At 37.9% G+C, this 17,772-nt stretch overlaps 2 protein-coding genes across 2 annotated transcripts in view; both read right to left on the reverse strand.

Annotated features, from left to right (window-relative positions):
- Positions 1-5,320: 5,320 nt before the first annotated feature.
- Positions 5,321-17,772, reverse strand: part of soat2 (sterol O-acyltransferase 2) — a 14,337-nt gene continuing 1,885 nt past the window's right edge. The window contains exons 2-17 of the mRNA XM_034868211.1: positions 17,033-17,172; positions 16,735-16,796; positions 16,359-16,489; positions 16,178-16,231; positions 15,574-15,681; positions 14,436-14,718; positions 12,608-12,683; positions 11,607-11,691; positions 11,084-11,129; positions 10,669-10,798; positions 9,591-9,688; positions 8,731-8,829; positions 8,353-8,488; positions 7,140-7,285; positions 5,712-5,788; positions 5,321-5,671 (exon numbers count right to left, since the gene is read on the reverse strand). Of these exons, the coding sequence (XP_034724102.1) occupies positions 5,732-5,788; positions 7,140-7,285; positions 8,353-8,488; positions 8,731-8,829; positions 9,591-9,688; positions 10,669-10,798; positions 11,084-11,129; positions 11,607-11,691; positions 12,608-12,683; positions 14,436-14,718; positions 15,574-15,681; positions 16,178-16,231; positions 16,359-16,489; positions 16,735-16,796; positions 17,033-17,111 (1,590 nt within the window). The 5' untranslated portion in view covers positions 17,112-17,172 and the 3' untranslated portion in view covers positions 5,321-5,671; positions 5,712-5,731. The remainder of the gene's footprint in view (positions 5,672-5,711; positions 5,789-7,139; positions 7,286-8,352; positions 8,489-8,730; positions 8,830-9,590; positions 9,689-10,668; positions 10,799-11,083; positions 11,130-11,606; positions 11,692-12,607; positions 12,684-14,435; positions 14,719-15,573; positions 15,682-16,177; positions 16,232-16,358; positions 16,490-16,734; positions 16,797-17,032; positions 17,173-17,772) is intronic.
- Positions 15,894-17,772, reverse strand: part of kif5ab (kinesin family member 5A, b) — a 78,523-nt gene continuing 76,644 nt past the window's right edge. Inside the window, exon 30 of the transcript XR_004656182.1 lies at positions 15,894-15,904. The gene's annotated coding sequence lies outside the window, so the exon portion shown is untranslated. The remainder of the gene's footprint in view (positions 15,905-17,772) is intronic.

Here is a 17,772-nt window from a genome sequence, read left to right on the forward strand (position 1 = left end):
CCTTTTCCTGTCCAAAGTAACACTTAAAAAAAGTTTGAGCGTGTGAGCGTGCCCACAATGTGTGATCACTTAAAGTTAGATACATGTTTGTGGAAAGGAGAAAGAAATTAACATTTGTTGTAACCAGCTTTTGGCTCTCTCATGAAAGTCATTTTTTCTGTTTTTCTTAATTTCTTTGCAGTGAGCCATACTTACATATGGTATCAGTCCGTCTTTACTGTCTGTCTATGTGTCCTGGTGGCTTTTTGATTTGAGAGTCCCTCTAGATCTGCTTGTCCTCGATTACCTGTGTGCTCTAAACCCCCGATTATAAATGTTGTTCACGAACATTAGGGAATAAAATCACAACTCGCTTGCTTCCTGGGCCACTTTGTTCCAGATCAACTACTCAAAGCTGATTTGTTCACCCCACATACCCACCAACCACATGATTACACACTTGCACACAGATGTATTTGCACACACAGCACAACAGTAGCAACAGCCAAAGCAGCACGGTGATGGCTGGCTGGCTGGTATTTCAGATGAAAGTAAGTAGGTATCTGCGTGTTCATCTCTAATCCCTGTTTATGGCTGCAGCCTCTGCCCTTCCCCCTCTCTCAGTGTGTAACAGATATAAGTGTTGGTTGCTTTCGATTCTTTTCAATTTCTGTTTTCTGAAAAATACAGTCAGCTGTTAAAGTGTAAAAGCTGCTGTGTAAGTAGTGCTTATGTTTGAGGATATATTAAACCCTTTCATGAAGGTGTTCAGTTTTGTTTGGACTGTTTACTCATGGTTTAATACCACTGTTCCTGAATGCATCTTGATGCCATCGAAATATAAAGAGGCGGGCTCATGCTCATCGTTTCTTATGGTGCTTCGGCAAACCTGCCAGTTGATGAACCAATAAACCACTCTGTACTAATGATGTCACTTTGGTTTCATTTATAACTTTATTTTCTACTGCTAAAGACAAAAAAAAACTGTTTTCAACAGAGTATCTGGAAATTCTGTGTCGAGGGGAAAAAAATCCAAGGGTTTGTGTTATTTGAGCATATTTTCCATATTTATAGTATGAAAAAAAACATAACATATCTTGTGGTGGCTGCAGTTTCCAAGTTAGGACCAGCCAAGCCGAGGTTTGTATTTCTGCTCAGCATTTTGGGATGCAGGTTTGGACAGTTTAACACTTGTCTCATATTGTTACAGACTAAGATGTATTAATGCAATCATAAGAATAGTACAATTATCTAATTTTCCAGGTCTTAATAAATATATTGTACATAGCTCTTGCTGGGATAAGAAGTTCCTGATAGAAAATACAACAAAACAAGAAAACATGATCTTATCCAGAACAAAAATACCAAACACTTAAACTGGAAGACAGAGCCATAGTCATGGAGGCTTTTACAGTATAGTGAGAAAGCCTGATGGTTGAGCAATAATATTGATGCATCTATACTGGCTTTGTCACATGCTCAATATTGCAGATGAAAGCGTTCATTTAATTAATTTATTGTGTAATTCATCAATTTACATGTCATTTAAAGTGCATCACAGCTGCAGAATCAACTAACAAATGAAAATCTATTTCCACCATCAGTATACCGCCTAAACATTTTTCAATCTGTTGCTGGATGATTCAGTTCAATTTGCAAAGCTAAATTAAAGCTGCAATAACCAATATTTTTATATTGAAAAGGGATCAAATGGATAAAGTAAATAGGTTCACTCTGCCCCTTTAACACATGCTGTCATTCCCTGAAATGTGCGGGGACAGTTTCTGCATGGCGTCATGTGTAAATGGGAGCAGGGATCAATATGCAGGGAAATCTGTCCCACAAATGTTTCACCTCAGGACTAAGTAACATTTCAGGGTCAATGCTGATATGGCTGTGGTGTGGTTGCAAGCAGAAACATAGCAGGGATAAGCACTGTTGGGATGTCCCTTCCCCCATCTATTCTGGCATTGCCATGGCAAGTTTGAAAAGGTCCAAGGCGGAAATGTTCCTGAATGTTGGAATTGTGAAAATCACTATCGGTGCCTGAAAAGTTATTCCAGTAATTTAACAGGAACTATGTGTGGAAACCAACAGATAATTATCCCCCTGACTTTGCAGTTTACCATAGCTGTTTTCAGCCAAGAAGCCACAGTGTGCTACTTGCCCAGCACCAAACAGCAGACAGACAAAGTTGGCCACTAGTTAACACAGTGGAGCTTTTAGCTTTTATAATTGTCAGCTGGCTTCTTTATGTGAGGAGTATGGAAGCTTATCAGGCTTTAAAATTAACTGGTCAAAGTTTGCACTACTTCATTTAAATGATTCTGCTTGCAATTCAACCATCTCTGCCAACATCCCCATTGGTAAACAGTTTAAATATTTATGCATTGAGGTTTTTTCCGTGCTTAAATCAGGTTGTTAAGCATAACTATTCTGCTGCTCTGAACAACATTTTGAAAGATATGGAAAGATGGATGGGTCTCCCGTTTCTATTCAAGCCTTTATCTCTGTTGTTAAAATGAATGTGTTACCCAGGATTCATTTTGTGAGCTCAATGTTATCTCTTGCCCCTCCTTCTGATTGTTGGCATAAATTACAATCTGCAGTATCTAAATTCATCTGGAAAAGAAGCGCACGCAACTTAAGATGTCTACAGAGGAGGAAGGAGGATGGTGGCCTCTCAGTTCCCAACTTCTAACACTATTTTTGGTCCTTCGTGTTAAGGCCCCTCCTTACTTGGTTTGACCCAGATATGTGTGTTTGCTGGCATACTTTAGAAAGTAATATGACAAAACCATGGTCTCTCCATGACATTCTTTTTGCCAATATCTCTAACAAACGTGTCAGCTACGCTTTGGCCCCATTGTCTCTCATCTCATCAAAACTTGGAGATTGTTTGAAACATATTGCCGTGTAGCATGTAACTGCCATACATTTTCTCCATTGTTCAACAATACAGCAATCCTGATTGGTGGGAAGCCTATAACAGCTCCATAGTTCCATAGAGGGGGGTTCATTGACTAAAAGATTTTTTAGCGAGGTTGGCTTGTTATCTTTTTCCGACTTACAAAACGCATTTAGTCTACCACGTTCCTCATTTTTTTTACCTACAATTAAGATCAGTACTCAAGGCATACAGTGTCTCCTGGCAGAGATCTTTGCCCATCCATCCTATCCGGAAACTATTTACTGAACAGCTAAAAACATGTGGTATGGTATCTAGGCTTTATCAGTTTTTGGTGATAGCTGGACGCTTTGGCCTTCCTATTGAAAAGGTCTGGGAACGTGATTCCCCAGACCTGAGCATCGATTTCAACTGACATGATGCATGGTCTAGCATTCCACAAGTGTCACGCAATCCAGGCCATCAGCAGATTCACTACCCCTGGGAAAAGGCATCACATGAAAGTAATTAACAGTCCTCTATGCACTTTCTGCCCACTAAAAGCTTAAGTTACATATCTTCACATGATATGGGATTACTCTCCTGGGTCAGTTCTGGAACAGTATTGCATCCAAAATATCTGCCTTAATTAATGATACTGTACCTGTTACTACCAGTGATTTGATTCTGAATGATTTGTCAGTGCTGTATTTGCTGGACTTAAAGCAGACTTGTCTATTTGTACATGGACCCTTTCCTTTATGGATGTCTTATACTGTATATGGAGCTCTCTACAGCTCGCATAAATGGAGCGCCAGAAAAATACTTTGGACTCTTGACTCAACATTGCTAACTCTTTGATATCCATGCTGTAGTGCTTTAGCCTCTTTACTTCTATCTGTGCATGTGTTTGGTCCTGTAGGACTTATGTCGCTCTGTCAATGTCTTGTTTGTTTGTTTGTTTATGTGTGTGTTTGTGTATGTCTTTCTTTTTTATGTCTAATTTGTAAGTGGCAGACATCATCCTTACTACTGTGTTTTTAATAGGTCTCCCCCCCCCTTACTGTCTTTCCGCTCTTTGTTTTCTTGGTCCTGGGACTCGTTCTTATGTCTCAGCATATTGTTTAATTCGAAAAGGCACCATTTGATGATGCTCTGCCACCCTGTGTGACTGTTCTAAATTAAAATATTTGATCACAAAAAAAGACGTATTGTCAGATGGCCAGAAACCCAACTCCAAATGAATTACAATGTTGCTTCATGTCTACTGGGTGTTTTAAAAGGTAACCTTCTGCTACAACATTTTTGAATGGTCATTTATGTCACTGTTGACTTTTTAACTTGCTCCTCTATACTCCCAAATTCAAATAGTGGCCAAATTCTGCTTTAAAGAGGGGGCGTTAAGCAATGTACATTGGCATTCATCAAGCAAAGATAACATTTTAAATTGGAGGAGAAGATGGAGAAGCTGGCTCATTAATGGCTAACATAGATAATTGCATCCATCAAAGAAAGAATCACTTTATTTATGAATTCCTCATTGGAGAAATTCCATTTTTAAAATATGATAGCTCAATAATGTAGAATTTAAAAGAGAGCTGGAGATTAAAAGGATGTCAAACAAAATGGAAAAATTCAAATACAAGAAACAGGTGATTTAATTTTCAAGTATAACATTTGATGAACCTTGTCAAAGGGAAACACAATTATATTTATTTCTACTATTGACACTGTCCTGCTGTGCCGCTCTGTGCCGCCTTGGTATTACAGTATATCAGTTTACAGAGCATTACGTCACTAATGCAAACACTGTACCAATGTTAATCCTCTTCTTCCTGTATGACTTTAGAGGGATGTGGCAGGCCGACAAACAGACGCTTTGTGGCGGACTGATAAGCGCTGCCCTGCCTGTGGTTGGTTGGTACCAACATACCGTACCTTCCCTCCCAACCAATCCCTGACAGCTGAACCAACGCTGGGCCAAGGCAGGATTAAACATGCAACACACACTGCAGGCCCTGTGCCCTTACTGTGGCAAAGCTTCTTCAAAGTTGTGACTAATTTCACCTGTCTTCTGTGAAACGTTTTCTACAACCATGACCAACTTTGTGATAAATCATTCTATAAAATGCAATTTTATAATTTTTTATTGACAGTGTTCTGAGTTCCTGGGGGCTTATTAATACAACATTTAAATACATTTAATATTTCAAAGAATTGCCTTCTGTAAAATAGCATACAACTTATGAAAAACATATACAGTACATATTTTCCCTCTATTGATTATGTTGTGCATCACGAAGAAGCCATGAGGTGTGTAGCATTAAGACTGGTAACAGAGGAAAACCGCTAGCCAGTCAGGACTTTTTCCTACGAGCCCTTATTAATCTCACTAATTAACATGGTGAATCTTGTTAGTTTGATCCATACACAGCTCAAAACTTTGCACATAGAGACTTAGCCTGCCAATACATTTTATTAATGTGCAACAGTTTGCTTACAGTACAATATTCTATCAGCCTATTTTAATAATCTTTAAAGGACGTTTTACACAGCCTCAATTATTAAACAGTATTTACTACTATCAGTACAAATAACAACTAGGAATAATTCAGAGGTGATAGACTTGATGATAACATCACACCTTAATAACAACATAAAGACAAAGGTAAGGACAAAGAAATCTTTACACATACAAACAAAACAGAAAACCTTATATATATACGTCTTTCAAGTTTCTTGCTCTCTCCTGTGTTCAGTCAATCATAGGTTTCAGATCTCCATCCTTTCATCATTTATCCCTCCGGCCGTTTCAGATCTCCATCCTTTCATCATTTATCCCTCTAGCCCAGGAGAAAAGAAGCATTAGCTCTGGTAGCTGCAGGACCACGATCGAGGTGTCACCAACTCCCAGAAGCTGTTCTGTTGAGACAGAGTAGAAGAATTGGTCTAAAGATGGTAACATTATCTGCAACCCTTTTTATACATTTCATCTGTATGATGTAAGCATCCATTTATCATCACTTAATAATCTCATTTACTGGATGTCACCTCTATTTTTAGACTGCAGTTATGTGTGTTAAGCCATTGTTTTTGTGAGAATGATGCCACTGGCTTTAGAGGATACTTTAGCTGGTAGTTCATAGTGGAATAAGTATGTTAAGTACATCTGTGCCCATCTGTCAGGCAAATCCTTTACATCTGTGACTTCATCAAACGCTTTGGGAATGAAGGGCAGCTTTTGAAGGGTAAAATACATGTCAGATTCTTAACAAACGTGCTGTTACTCAAAACATGGCTTACCTACGGGGTTATGTATGTGAATTGGGGGAGTTGTCTTTTTAAGAACAAGTTTATGTACTTTATGTGTGTCTACATAGGCACAGATGCTCATGAATGACTGGACATGAGAACAGATGGCAAAGCCAGGATGATGAGACAGGGAAAGAAGTTATGGTCAGATTCATCTGGTTGCTGGAGTCTATATGATGTCCAACATCAAAGTACTTAAGCACTAGTCATGTGATGTTGTTTGGTAGTATTTCTCTTTTTTTTAGTCTTTTAGTCTATTTTTTTTGTATGTCAAGTTTATTTACCCACTGCCCTTTTTTTCCTTTAAAGATCCTCAGAAACTGGGATTCAAAGTGCTGTTTAATGAGTTCCAAAGGTCATTGTAGTGCAGCACAATAGAAATAAACAAAAAAAGTTTCTTTTAAAATCTTCATACATGCAGTTACATGTATCTGTTTAGGTACTGTATCTGTAGCTCTGTCTATTTTTGATCTTTTTCAATCGTGCAGCTTCTCACCGAGCCTAAACCCAGTCCAGTGGGATAGTTGTTCAAGCCAAGTCATAACAAATCCCTCAGAGGAATCTCACAGTTTATTTACATATATTTTTATATCTTCTGCTGATAAAAAACGGTCACAAAGTGTACTTTCTGTCAGGTTTTATTGATTTTACTTTAAGAAAAATCCCTGTTTCTGTTGCCAAGAACATCAAATGTTAAATAAAACTGGAGAGAGAAAACATGTTTTTGAAGCATGTTTGTTTCACTATAAAATAGTCATGTCTTGTTGAGCTTTTTGTAGGCCCGACTGATTGACCCACTGGACATCTGCAAGCCTACGAATAAGCAGGTCTTGTATCATAAAAGGTAGAGCTATATGAAAGATTAGAATCAACATCATCCAGATATGAAGAAAGGAGATAAACAAGCAAAAGTCTGTTCATAGATGGCCTAATCAGTACTAGCAGTAGGTGGAGTACGTACCCCTGTTCGAGGGCAGTGGATCTGGGCGTACCACTCCTGGCAGTACAGACACATCTGGACGCCCTGACCGAGGAAGAGACACGCCCACATGATGACGTTAAACACAGGGCTCTGTCGCTTGTCGTTCATGGTAAAGTTGAACATCACTAAGAGAGGACGACATGAGGGAATGTTGTTGCTGATGACTGTCTTTTTGTGTATGAAAGAATAAATCTGTAGTTAAATAGTAAGTTAGTCGATGTGAGGCGGCTAGTACATGTAAAGACAGTACAAACAGTAAGAGCATGAAAAGTAAAACAGTTCAACATTTTATCAGATTGACAACCCAGAGCAAAGGACACAATGCACAAGTGTACTCTATTTAAACATAATGACCATCATCCCCCTGAAAACAGCTACTCAATGGGTGTTGGGGTGAATAATTACTGATTTTAACTTTGAAGGCTTTAAGGCACAGTCCAGAATGTAGAAGGAAAAATGTACATATTTTTAACAAGCCAATGAATTCAGAGACAGTGTTTTAATTTTAGCAACAGTAATGAGGTTGACATTCAATTTGTTTCTTTCTTTTTCTGTCTCCTTTTCTTTCGTTATTTGAAAGAACTGTGCAGTGCTGCTCATGAGTATAGGAACCCCTGCTTGAATTGACTAAAAAGAGGAATAAAAAACATCATCTTTACCTTGAGATTGGAATGGGGTACTTTCAATAAAATCATCTCTCAATGTAAGTCAAACCAGCTATTAGGCTGCCAATATCTAGGTATGGTGAAGGGTGTGTGATAATGTGAGGCTGTTTTAATTCCAATGGCCAAGGGAACCTTATCAGAATGCATAGTATCCTGGATCTATGAAATAACTGGCCTTTAAAAATAAAAATCTGCTTGCATATGGGAATTTAACATAGGGGTGCCTATACTCATACCCCTGTATTTTAAGGAACAACATTTATTTATTCATGATACATTGTTTTTCACAAAGAAAATTAGTGTCCTTAAAGGTTGAATTTTTTTAAATTAAGGCATTAAGATCAATTTCCAAAACATGAATTTTTATTCCTCTTTTTTTGTCAACTCAAGCAGGGGTTCCTATATTCATGAGCAGCACTGGATGTTACCAAATGTTTTCCAGCAGCCAGGTTAGAGCACCAGATTACAATAATTTCTGTGTTTTTTATTGTGAAGATTGTTCCCTGAATAATAAGTACAACCCTCACCTCCGAAAAGGGCAAAGAGACAGAACATGACGGGATAGAAGAAGCCGAAGCCAATGGCCAAGGCATACTCATGAACGACAGCAGACACGATGAACACAGAGAGCATGGCGGCTGTTCGGAATTTCCTATTTGACAGCTGCAGGGATCAGAAGAACAGGGACATTGTTTGGCTCAGAGTTCATAGGTCAGGCTGGTTTAGTAGGGAATATGTTTAACTAGAATTACAGAACAAGTTTAACTATTATGTGGCCTGTATCATGTAACATGCTGCTTTGGAAATACAGACAAAATTCATTGGGACTTAACGTAATTGTTTTATTTAATATTATTCATTGTACTGTATGTACTTATAGTTTACTGTAATGTTACTCTACTCACCCAAAGGAAGTCTCTGTATCCGTAGTAATAAAGCCAGTCATGAACAACTACATTCCAAGTACGGTAATAGTTGGCGAAAGACGTTGAGTTCCACCAGTCCTAGAAAATCACAGTAAAAAAATTAGATTACTGCTGTGCATAATCACAATGATTTTTATAAGTTAAACTGGTGTTCTTCTTAAGTGAAATACGGCCTTAAAAGATTTTTAGAGTTTGGAGAGCTGATAGCATATGGTGATTCTAACTACTTTAGAGGTAAACAGTTTGGAGTCCAAGTTAGAGGGAGTCTTTTAAAGATCTTGGTCATTTGTAATGCAGAAAAACACAAATGTCCAAAAACACACTCCAACCTCTTTTAAACAGATAATTGGTGACAGGTGACAGGGCACCTAGAGCTGGTTTCAAAGAAACAGTGTGGCCACATAATCACCAACGGAAAATAAATAGATATACAGCAAATGAAAGCTTCAAAAGACTACTTCTAACTTGACTTCATTTAGGTTTTAGGTACCACATAGATTCTTCTTACATCAACTTACAATCCGTAAAGCTCCTTAATGTTATCTTACACATTAAATCAATCTGCCAGTTTAAATTTGTTCACGACTTCGGACTTGCAGAAACACATCAGTCATCAGTCAAAGCATTAAGTCATAGAAGTAAGTCATTGCTTGTTCAAGCGCAAACTGTATCAACAGAATATGATGATGAAAACGTTAAACTATTTTGGCACCATCAGGCCACCCTGCTGTAATCTCACGTCATTAATCAAAATTTCTCTATCTGGAAACACAAGCATATCTGAAAGTAATGTGTTCACAGGAGAGATGATGCTACATAAAATGAGCCATGCCACACACCTTGTAAAACATTCTGTCAGCAAAACACAGCAGCTCCCCAAAGAGGTTGAGCCAGCAGTGCAGGAAGGCAAAGAAACACAACAGAAAGATCATTATACCTGAGACAGACGGGGAGAGAGAGAGAGAGAGAGAGAGAGAGAGAGAGAGAAGGTTTATGAGAAACACTTTAAGGCATTACTCCCAGCTTTCTTATAAGTACTGTCAATCTCAATTTTATACTGACGCTCTTATATCAGCACCTACTCAGAAAGCTAGGGGAGTAATAAACATGCCAGGCTTTAATACCTGTAACCGATTACATAACAGCATATTTAATCTTCTCAATGACTTCAAAACACTAGAGACATGTTTCCTCTATTCCGATATTAAGCAATACATTAACCACCACTGACTCATGCAGATAAGAGATTATAGAGGTTGTAAGTAGTAGTGATGTTACAAACCAAGATAATATGTAAGTCACTGGCTATGTTAGCCTTATGCACACACATATTTTTCATATGTTCATCTACAATGTAGTTATTATATTATCCATAGAAATCATTATTCTTGCAGCGTTTTACTTTTTTAATTACTTTTTAATCAACTTACATTTGCGCTACCTCTATTAGAACATATGCTCTATTATAGTGACAGCTCTCTGTTGTTTTGGTGGCTAGGCTATAACTTTACAGCTATGTTTTGATTCTTATGTTTCTATTCTTTATTCCTGTGTGTGTCAGTGTGTTCTTTATGTTTTGTGAAAGCTACTGGATGCCTAAATTTCCCCCAGAATCAATCAAACAATCAATCAATCAATAAATCAATCAATCTATCTATCTATCTATCTATCTATCTATCTATCTATCTATCTATCTATCTATCTATCTATCTATCTATCTATTTTTCTATCTATCTATGTTTCTATCTATCTATCTATCTATCTATCTATCTATCTATCTATCTATCTATCTATCTATCTATCTATCTATCTATCTATCTATTTAACTTATATGTCTGTTTTACCCAACTTCTTTCTAATATTGCCTGAAAAATCTTCCAGAACAAGCTTCATGTAGGTAGAGAATAGAAAGAGTACCTGGTAATATTGAGTTGAACACAGCCAGAACCATTGATCGTTTACTCAGAGGCTGGTTGGTCTCAGGTCTGAAGACGGGCACACAAAGACGGACCAGGATGAAGTAGCCGTAAAACAGGCTTCCTAAGATCTGCAAATTGAGCATTACCATAGAAGGAAAAGGAAATTAAACATGGAGCAAACTGGAGATTCGGAACTGGAACACCATAGATAGTGGTGTGATCTGAGAGCTATTACAGTAAGCACCTGTAGTTTACGACTGCTTTACGTTATCACATGCGTGCTGTGAAAAATTTGGGTCAGATTCTTTCTAAATGCTAGGTCATAAACCCCACTTAGAGCTTCTTTGTTTTCTTACTCAATCCGAATGACAGGTAAGAAGTGTGAAAATGAAAAGGAACTCTCTCAATCTTACCATGCCAAGTGTGATGCCAACGTACTTCCATCTTATGTGGGTATTCCTATGAAGAACAGACAGGATGTCACTACTTACTACTACTACTTTATATGATGTGAAACTAGCTGTGATTACACACTCAGTTAAAAAAATAGGACTTTTTTCACAGCAAACCTTTTGGTTTGTCATAGCAGAAAAAGAAAAGGTGTTACTCATAACATTAGCAATGGTTACATTCTATTCAAGTGTCCCTATAAACTGTAAAATAACAGTGTGATAGTGAGCCAGCAGGCACAATACCAGGATTCTGAAACAGAACAGCGAAAAGGAATTCCGCCATTATCAATCTTTCTACTGTGACATGCCAACACGTCTTACTTGAAAAAGGCCTAATATGCTACCAGCCTTTTGTTGTTTTGTGGAACAAGGTTAATAGAACATCCCCTCTGGTACATGTCAGTTGCACGCACATGTAATATTATCACTAATTAAAATAATATAAAGAAGGATAAGCAAAAGGGATCCAGTTCAAAGGTCTTACCGAGGGTATGATTCCCTGTAGATAAGTGTTGGACAGAAGAGGAAGTACAAATAGCTGGAAAATGTTGGGAATCTGGGACTTTCTCCTGAAAAGCAAAGACATGTCAGTGAGTAAGAACATCATACACCAAGTAGATGGGTCCAGTTTTAAGTCCTAAAATCTTGCAGTCAAATATTTATTATTAACAGTAACAAGTTGTTTTGAATGATTTTTTTTTTAAAATGAGGGGTTCAGTAAAAATATCTCACTTATGGCCTATGGTTCACAAGCTTCTCATTAAATTTTTCTTTTGCATTATGTAGCATAATACCATTGCCTTTTAAAGCTTTAGTTTTCCTATTGCCTTTAACAGCAGTTACACTAAAGCTTAACTGTGCCTTAATGTCAGGACCTTCTGACAAATGGCTGCCTTTAAAGAACAACAGAGGGTTTATCACACAATCGTTAAGCCTTATTATGAGAAGGTGTGTGACGCAAAGCCTCTAATCTCTTTTGCTGAGTTATTAGCTGTACTTCAGTCAAGCTCCAACTTTTAAGTAATGACAGTTAAAAATGCTTTCAAAAGAAAGTATATAATAAGTTTTGTAAAAATGTTACTTGGAAAAAATCTGGGTTTAAAAAAATGAACTAATATACAACTCATTACAAAACCACATTCAAACTATTTACACTTCTATAAAAACTGTATTATTCAGGACTAAACAGTTTTTCCTCCGGAAAGATATTCACATTTATTACTATGAGTTTTACAGTCACAGGAGAGACACATTCTTCACCCTATACAGACTTTTACAACAGAATCTCGAGAGGCTGCAAATTCTTGAGTTTATTTATTGCATGGGTTAATTCCTTGTTAGTTTAACTTTAGCATGAATCATATGGTGGTAAGCTGCTGAGGTCTGTTTTACTCATTTTTCTCTGGTGTCTGGGAGTGCCACCGTGAGCAATGATACTGCCTGAGTAATAACTATACCTGACATCAACACAATAAAGAACAGTACCTTCCTTTGCTGTATTCTTCATAATAACAGGAGCGGTTTCTCTCATGAACGAGTAGCTCTTCATGAAGAATCGAATCTGGGGGAAGTTGATACAGTTATTATGTGAAGTGAGACACAATGAATTAATACTAACAGCTTCCATGTCTGTCTTCATTGCATGAATTGAGTGGTGTCTGAAGGGAACGACCTACGTCTTTTTGGCCTCAATCTCGTGTTTCTGTGTTTGTTTGTATTGACCAAATGACACAATGAAACAATCATGCATTATTTAGCTTACTTCTGTAATAAATCAGGAGGAAATACAACAATGGACAACTGTATGTCATAACAGAAACACAGTTAGTGAACGGGTTTATTACTTTAGCCTGCCAGAAATTGCAGTTCAGACATGATTCGTCATCAACATCATCTGCATACAGCAGAGAATCACTTTCTCTTTCTGGGCAATTTAGTAAAGAAAACACATTTAATAACGCATCTAAAATCAATAAAATACACTTTATGTATGATACCGACAGCATTAAAATTACAAATAGACTTTGTGGAACCAAGTCAGATGGGGATCAGAACTATTCTCCCAAAAGCATCTAAGCACTGACATTAATTCACTCAAATGGTGCTAAACTCGTTTTACTAAGATGGTTTTAGGAACCGAGGCCGGTGTGATAAAGAGGATGAGGAGGTATTAAAATGTTGGCTACAATGAGATCTACTGTCTCATTTGGTGCCTTTCCAGCTCACAATGTTCTCGCTGATGGCCGTTAAGGGCTGTATTTATAATTTAGTTTTACCAATGACCAGGATTTTAATCTACAATCCAAGCACAGGTCGTCTTCTTTTTTTTAATACATTTAGCTTTGGATTGGATATTAATGCACAGCAGCAGTAAAACACTTTAATTATACTGCAGGAGTTATTAATTGAAAGAAATGCGACACTATTGGAACTCTAAAAAAAAACTTTAAACTTTCAAGCAATCTACATTTGCTCAGGAGAGCTGTTCATTGTCAGCTGTTTCATTCATGGTAATTATCACTGACTTAGTAATGTATGAGCGTGGCAGTGCCCGTCACAAGGTGGTCTTTACAATCTGTCAGTTCTCACTTTTACTCCGTTGATTTCTCAACTCTGCTTGCTTCTACAGGTCCTTATAGTCCTCCAGCTTGGCATTGCTGTCTTGGTAAGCTCTAATCATCAAGTTTGTTAACTGCTAACTTGGTTTCTGTACCATCACTGTATCATGTGTTGAAGGGGGATTAGTTTTTTGAGAGTTTCCTAAAAGAGCATAATTTTCCTCAAAGTCTAACTTTATAAATATATAATATGGTCAATTTAATACCTATGCTTCATCAAATAAGTGAACAGAGCACCGAAAGTACACTGATGTGATTAAAAGGGTGCGTTGGATATACAGTATGTTGCTGTGAAAGGAGCATGCCATGTGGATGTACCAGCAGAATCGAGTTGGGCTGCCTTAACCTTATCTTACTATTCTATTCATTGATGTGATGTCTCACACAGTTGACAATCAGCAGTAGTTAATCAGCGCACCTGTGCATACTGTAGTTTGTGTAATTGTGACTTTGTCTACAGCAGGACATTTTGCCGTTAAACAATAGTGCAAAATGAAATTGAGACATGGCTTTTAAATTAGAAAAGAATTTGTGTGCAAAGCAGCAAACACCAATCCCGACAAATTACATTACATGCTGATGAATTAGTATTGCTCTAATGGGGATGGCATTTTCAATGTAGCTAGCATCATTCCAAAACATTTGCAACCTGTTCTCAATAAATGACAGCATTTATTACTCCAACAGTTTCTCACCTGCTCCAGTATCACAATTAACCGTGAGGCTGGTGGCAGCTGGTAGTGCACAGCCACGTAGATAGGGAACAGTCCCAGTATGCAGGTCTGCACGGCAGACAGGACCAGGCCCGTGATAAGAGAAAGACCCAATTTAGAGGGGAAGCTGTGGTACAAAGATCCCCAAATCACCAGGGTGAAGTAGGGAACGAGCAGGGTGTAGACAAACATCACAAACCAGGCCCAGGTGGCCGTCCCCAGCTTCCCAAAGGCAAAGAACAACAGGTCAAACTCCAAGACCAACCTAAGATTAAAGAAATATAAATTATGAATCCTTACATGAAGGAAATGGTTATTATGTATAATTCCTAATAATTAATTAGTTTAATTAAGAACAAATTAACAGATGATATTATGAACATTCATGATTCACTCCATTAGCGCCTTTGGTTTGTTTTAGTTTTGAACAGGGTTTTGAATAACCCTCTTAATTGTATTAAAGCATGACTGGCTTCACTAAATGGTAGGCATTGTTAAATGCTTTTAACATTTTTTTCCCCATTACTTTCTCTGAAAAGACCCCTCTGGTAATAACAATAACAGATTTAAAATAGCCACTGCAGCGTGTCAAAGGGTTTGTCTAATTTAACATGGCCACTTGTATATTATTATTTTTCTATTCCATCAATTTTCTTCATATCAAAAATAAGTTGCTGTGGGTGGATGTATCGAGTAACTTGCAATTTATCAAGTTTCCCGTTGGAGAAATATGAATTAAACTCACAATCCAACCAAATCATTACTGAGCTGCCCAAAGCAACAGCAGGAACACTCCGAGGGATTGATTGCTCTATCTCTCTGCTAAAAGACGAGCAGAGAGGCAGGGAGAGAAGGATGGAGGGACACCATTAGGAAGAAATGGAAGATAAGAAGTTTTTAAAGGCTTTGGGGTAATTGAGTTTTTTATTAGATTTAGTTCAGGGTCATAGAGTTTGAGACGTGTCATTGTTGTAAACATACACACCTCTAGACACACGCATGCACGCACGCACGCACGCACGCACACACTCACACACACACACACACACACACACACACACACACATACACACACACACACACACACACACACACACACAATTGCACCTGTCACACTGACCTGCCCTGGTCGATGTAGTCGACAGCCAGTGTGCTCAGACAGAAGATGAGGAGCACAGCTAGGAACATGTGGTAGATGGTCCTGATGTGGTTGATCTCAAACAGCTCACTGATGAAGAGGGGGATAACTGTCATTAAAATATGTGGTATTCATGTGAATATCTCTTACGCAGTGTATATTTTGAAGGTTTATTCATATAAAATGCACACAAACATGCCCACTGGAATATCTGAATGATCTGTATTTGTGTTTGTGTATACAGTATGCAGACCACATAACCATTAATCTCTGTTTAACTATTAAGATAGTCCGTTAGCAAGTTGCATGACTCCTGTCCAACGTAGCATGCATATATCTGCATTTCTCAAAGATGTTCAGCTACTTGCCCTCATCAGGACGGTATATACTGTAAATATGAGGTTGTTTGTAGATTCTTTATATACAATCTGTTGTTTAGTGACTTCAAAAAAGAAATTTTAAGTTCAATAGATACAGAACATACAAGCATTGTTTAAAAAGTGCGTTTGGAAGAAAGATTTTGTAAAGATGCTTTCCATGATCTTCATGAATGGTATTTTGGAGACAACTTGTCTTTCGCACTTACTCCAGCAGTGACGGTCTTTCCATAAACACCTTGCCGTCATCCATTCTCTGAGATCTAAAACAATCAACACAGAATAGTGGACACACGTTTTAGTGCAGTTAATGAGAGGATAAATATATTTCCCAGATCAATACGTAATAACGTGTGCTTGTAAAAGTTGCCGCCTCCTCCTTTTCCCTACCTGGATGGTATGTTATTCAATGGTGTTTTTTTCTGTATTTGAGTAACAGGCTGGACTGACTCAGTCAGAGCTTTTTCAAGTAAATCACTGAGCTGATCATGGACCTGCTCCAAGATCTTCTTCTTCACCTTCTACAGGAGGACACACAGGAGAAAATGTTGTTTTAGCTTTTCAACTTAAAGCCTACTCTATTTGTTTACCCCAAGTACAGTACAAGTTGCATCTCATATTTTGAAATATCTCTTTACGCTGTATCCTGTTTACTCTGCACAACCTTAGCTTCTACATTTTCTCTGAGTAAGACAGAGGAGGGACAGAATAATTAAGGGATCTGTGGCAAGTTCAGATACTGAGCGAAAGTGGAGTTATGGGTTACCTGTGCATGTTTCTGCCTCTGTCTTAGATCTTCTTCATTTTGCACGTTGTTGTGACCCCCATCTGTAGAGAGAAGAACATACTCTGCATATGATAGTTAACCAGTACAATATACTGCAAAACGAAGAAAAGAGTTAACTTGGAGTGTTTGTCTGCAAGCAATAACAAAAAAAAGATCACTAAATATGCAATTACTTACTATAACAAAGCAAAACCAAATACAACCTAACATCATTCAAATTAAAACATTAAAATGTTTCAATAAATGGGTGGGAAAATAAATATACTATTAACCATACCAGGACCGGAGGTCTCATCTGACTGATGGGCCTTGATGTTTCGATGCCACAGTCCATTAGGTTGCTCCACAGTTGTCATGTTTCCTACCAGACCACGCCACAACACCTCGGACTACCTACTGAGATTCAGGTGAATATACCTGTGCATATCAAAGTTGTATGTTAGTCTCTCACACACATTATCTTGCTTCCCTGAGGATACATCAATATTGGGTCACTTAGAGCTAAAACACGCTGGTTCATACCCCTCTATAGACAGAAAGACCCCAATAAGTAATCATGTTTTCAGCTGTGAAAGAGCTATGACATCACAGGGCAGAGGTGCAACATCATTAAAACTTTCCACCCATGGAGAGGTTTTACCCTATGTAATTAACTGTGAATTTCCCCTTTGTTGAGGCTTTTTAATGTCGAGTAGAGACTCTTCCACTATACATTGAGAGATTAAATGAGGTCACAGGCTCATTGCTGGCAAGTTGCCTCATGCAAAAAGCATTAATATTCCTGATGAGCCTTAGCCACAACGAGGTAAGCTTTCTCGTGTGAATCCCAAATTGAAAAAGTGCAAAAACTATTGGTCTGACTGCAGAAACATGTAGTGGATCAGGGGTTTTGAACTGTAGTTACCTAGAGGGCTCTTCCATTACAAGAGTGTTATGACCGTGTTGAAATTGAACGTTTAATAGTGTTCCCACAGAATCCCTTTTTATCTGACCACTGTTTGATAACTTTTGAGTTTA

Source organism: Etheostoma cragini, chromosome 4 (assembly GCF_013103735.1).
Source record: "Etheostoma cragini isolate CJK2018 chromosome 4, CSU_Ecrag_1.0, whole genome shotgun sequence".
Classification (NCBI taxonomy): domain Eukaryota; kingdom Metazoa; phylum Chordata; class Actinopteri; order Perciformes; family Percidae; genus Etheostoma; species Etheostoma cragini.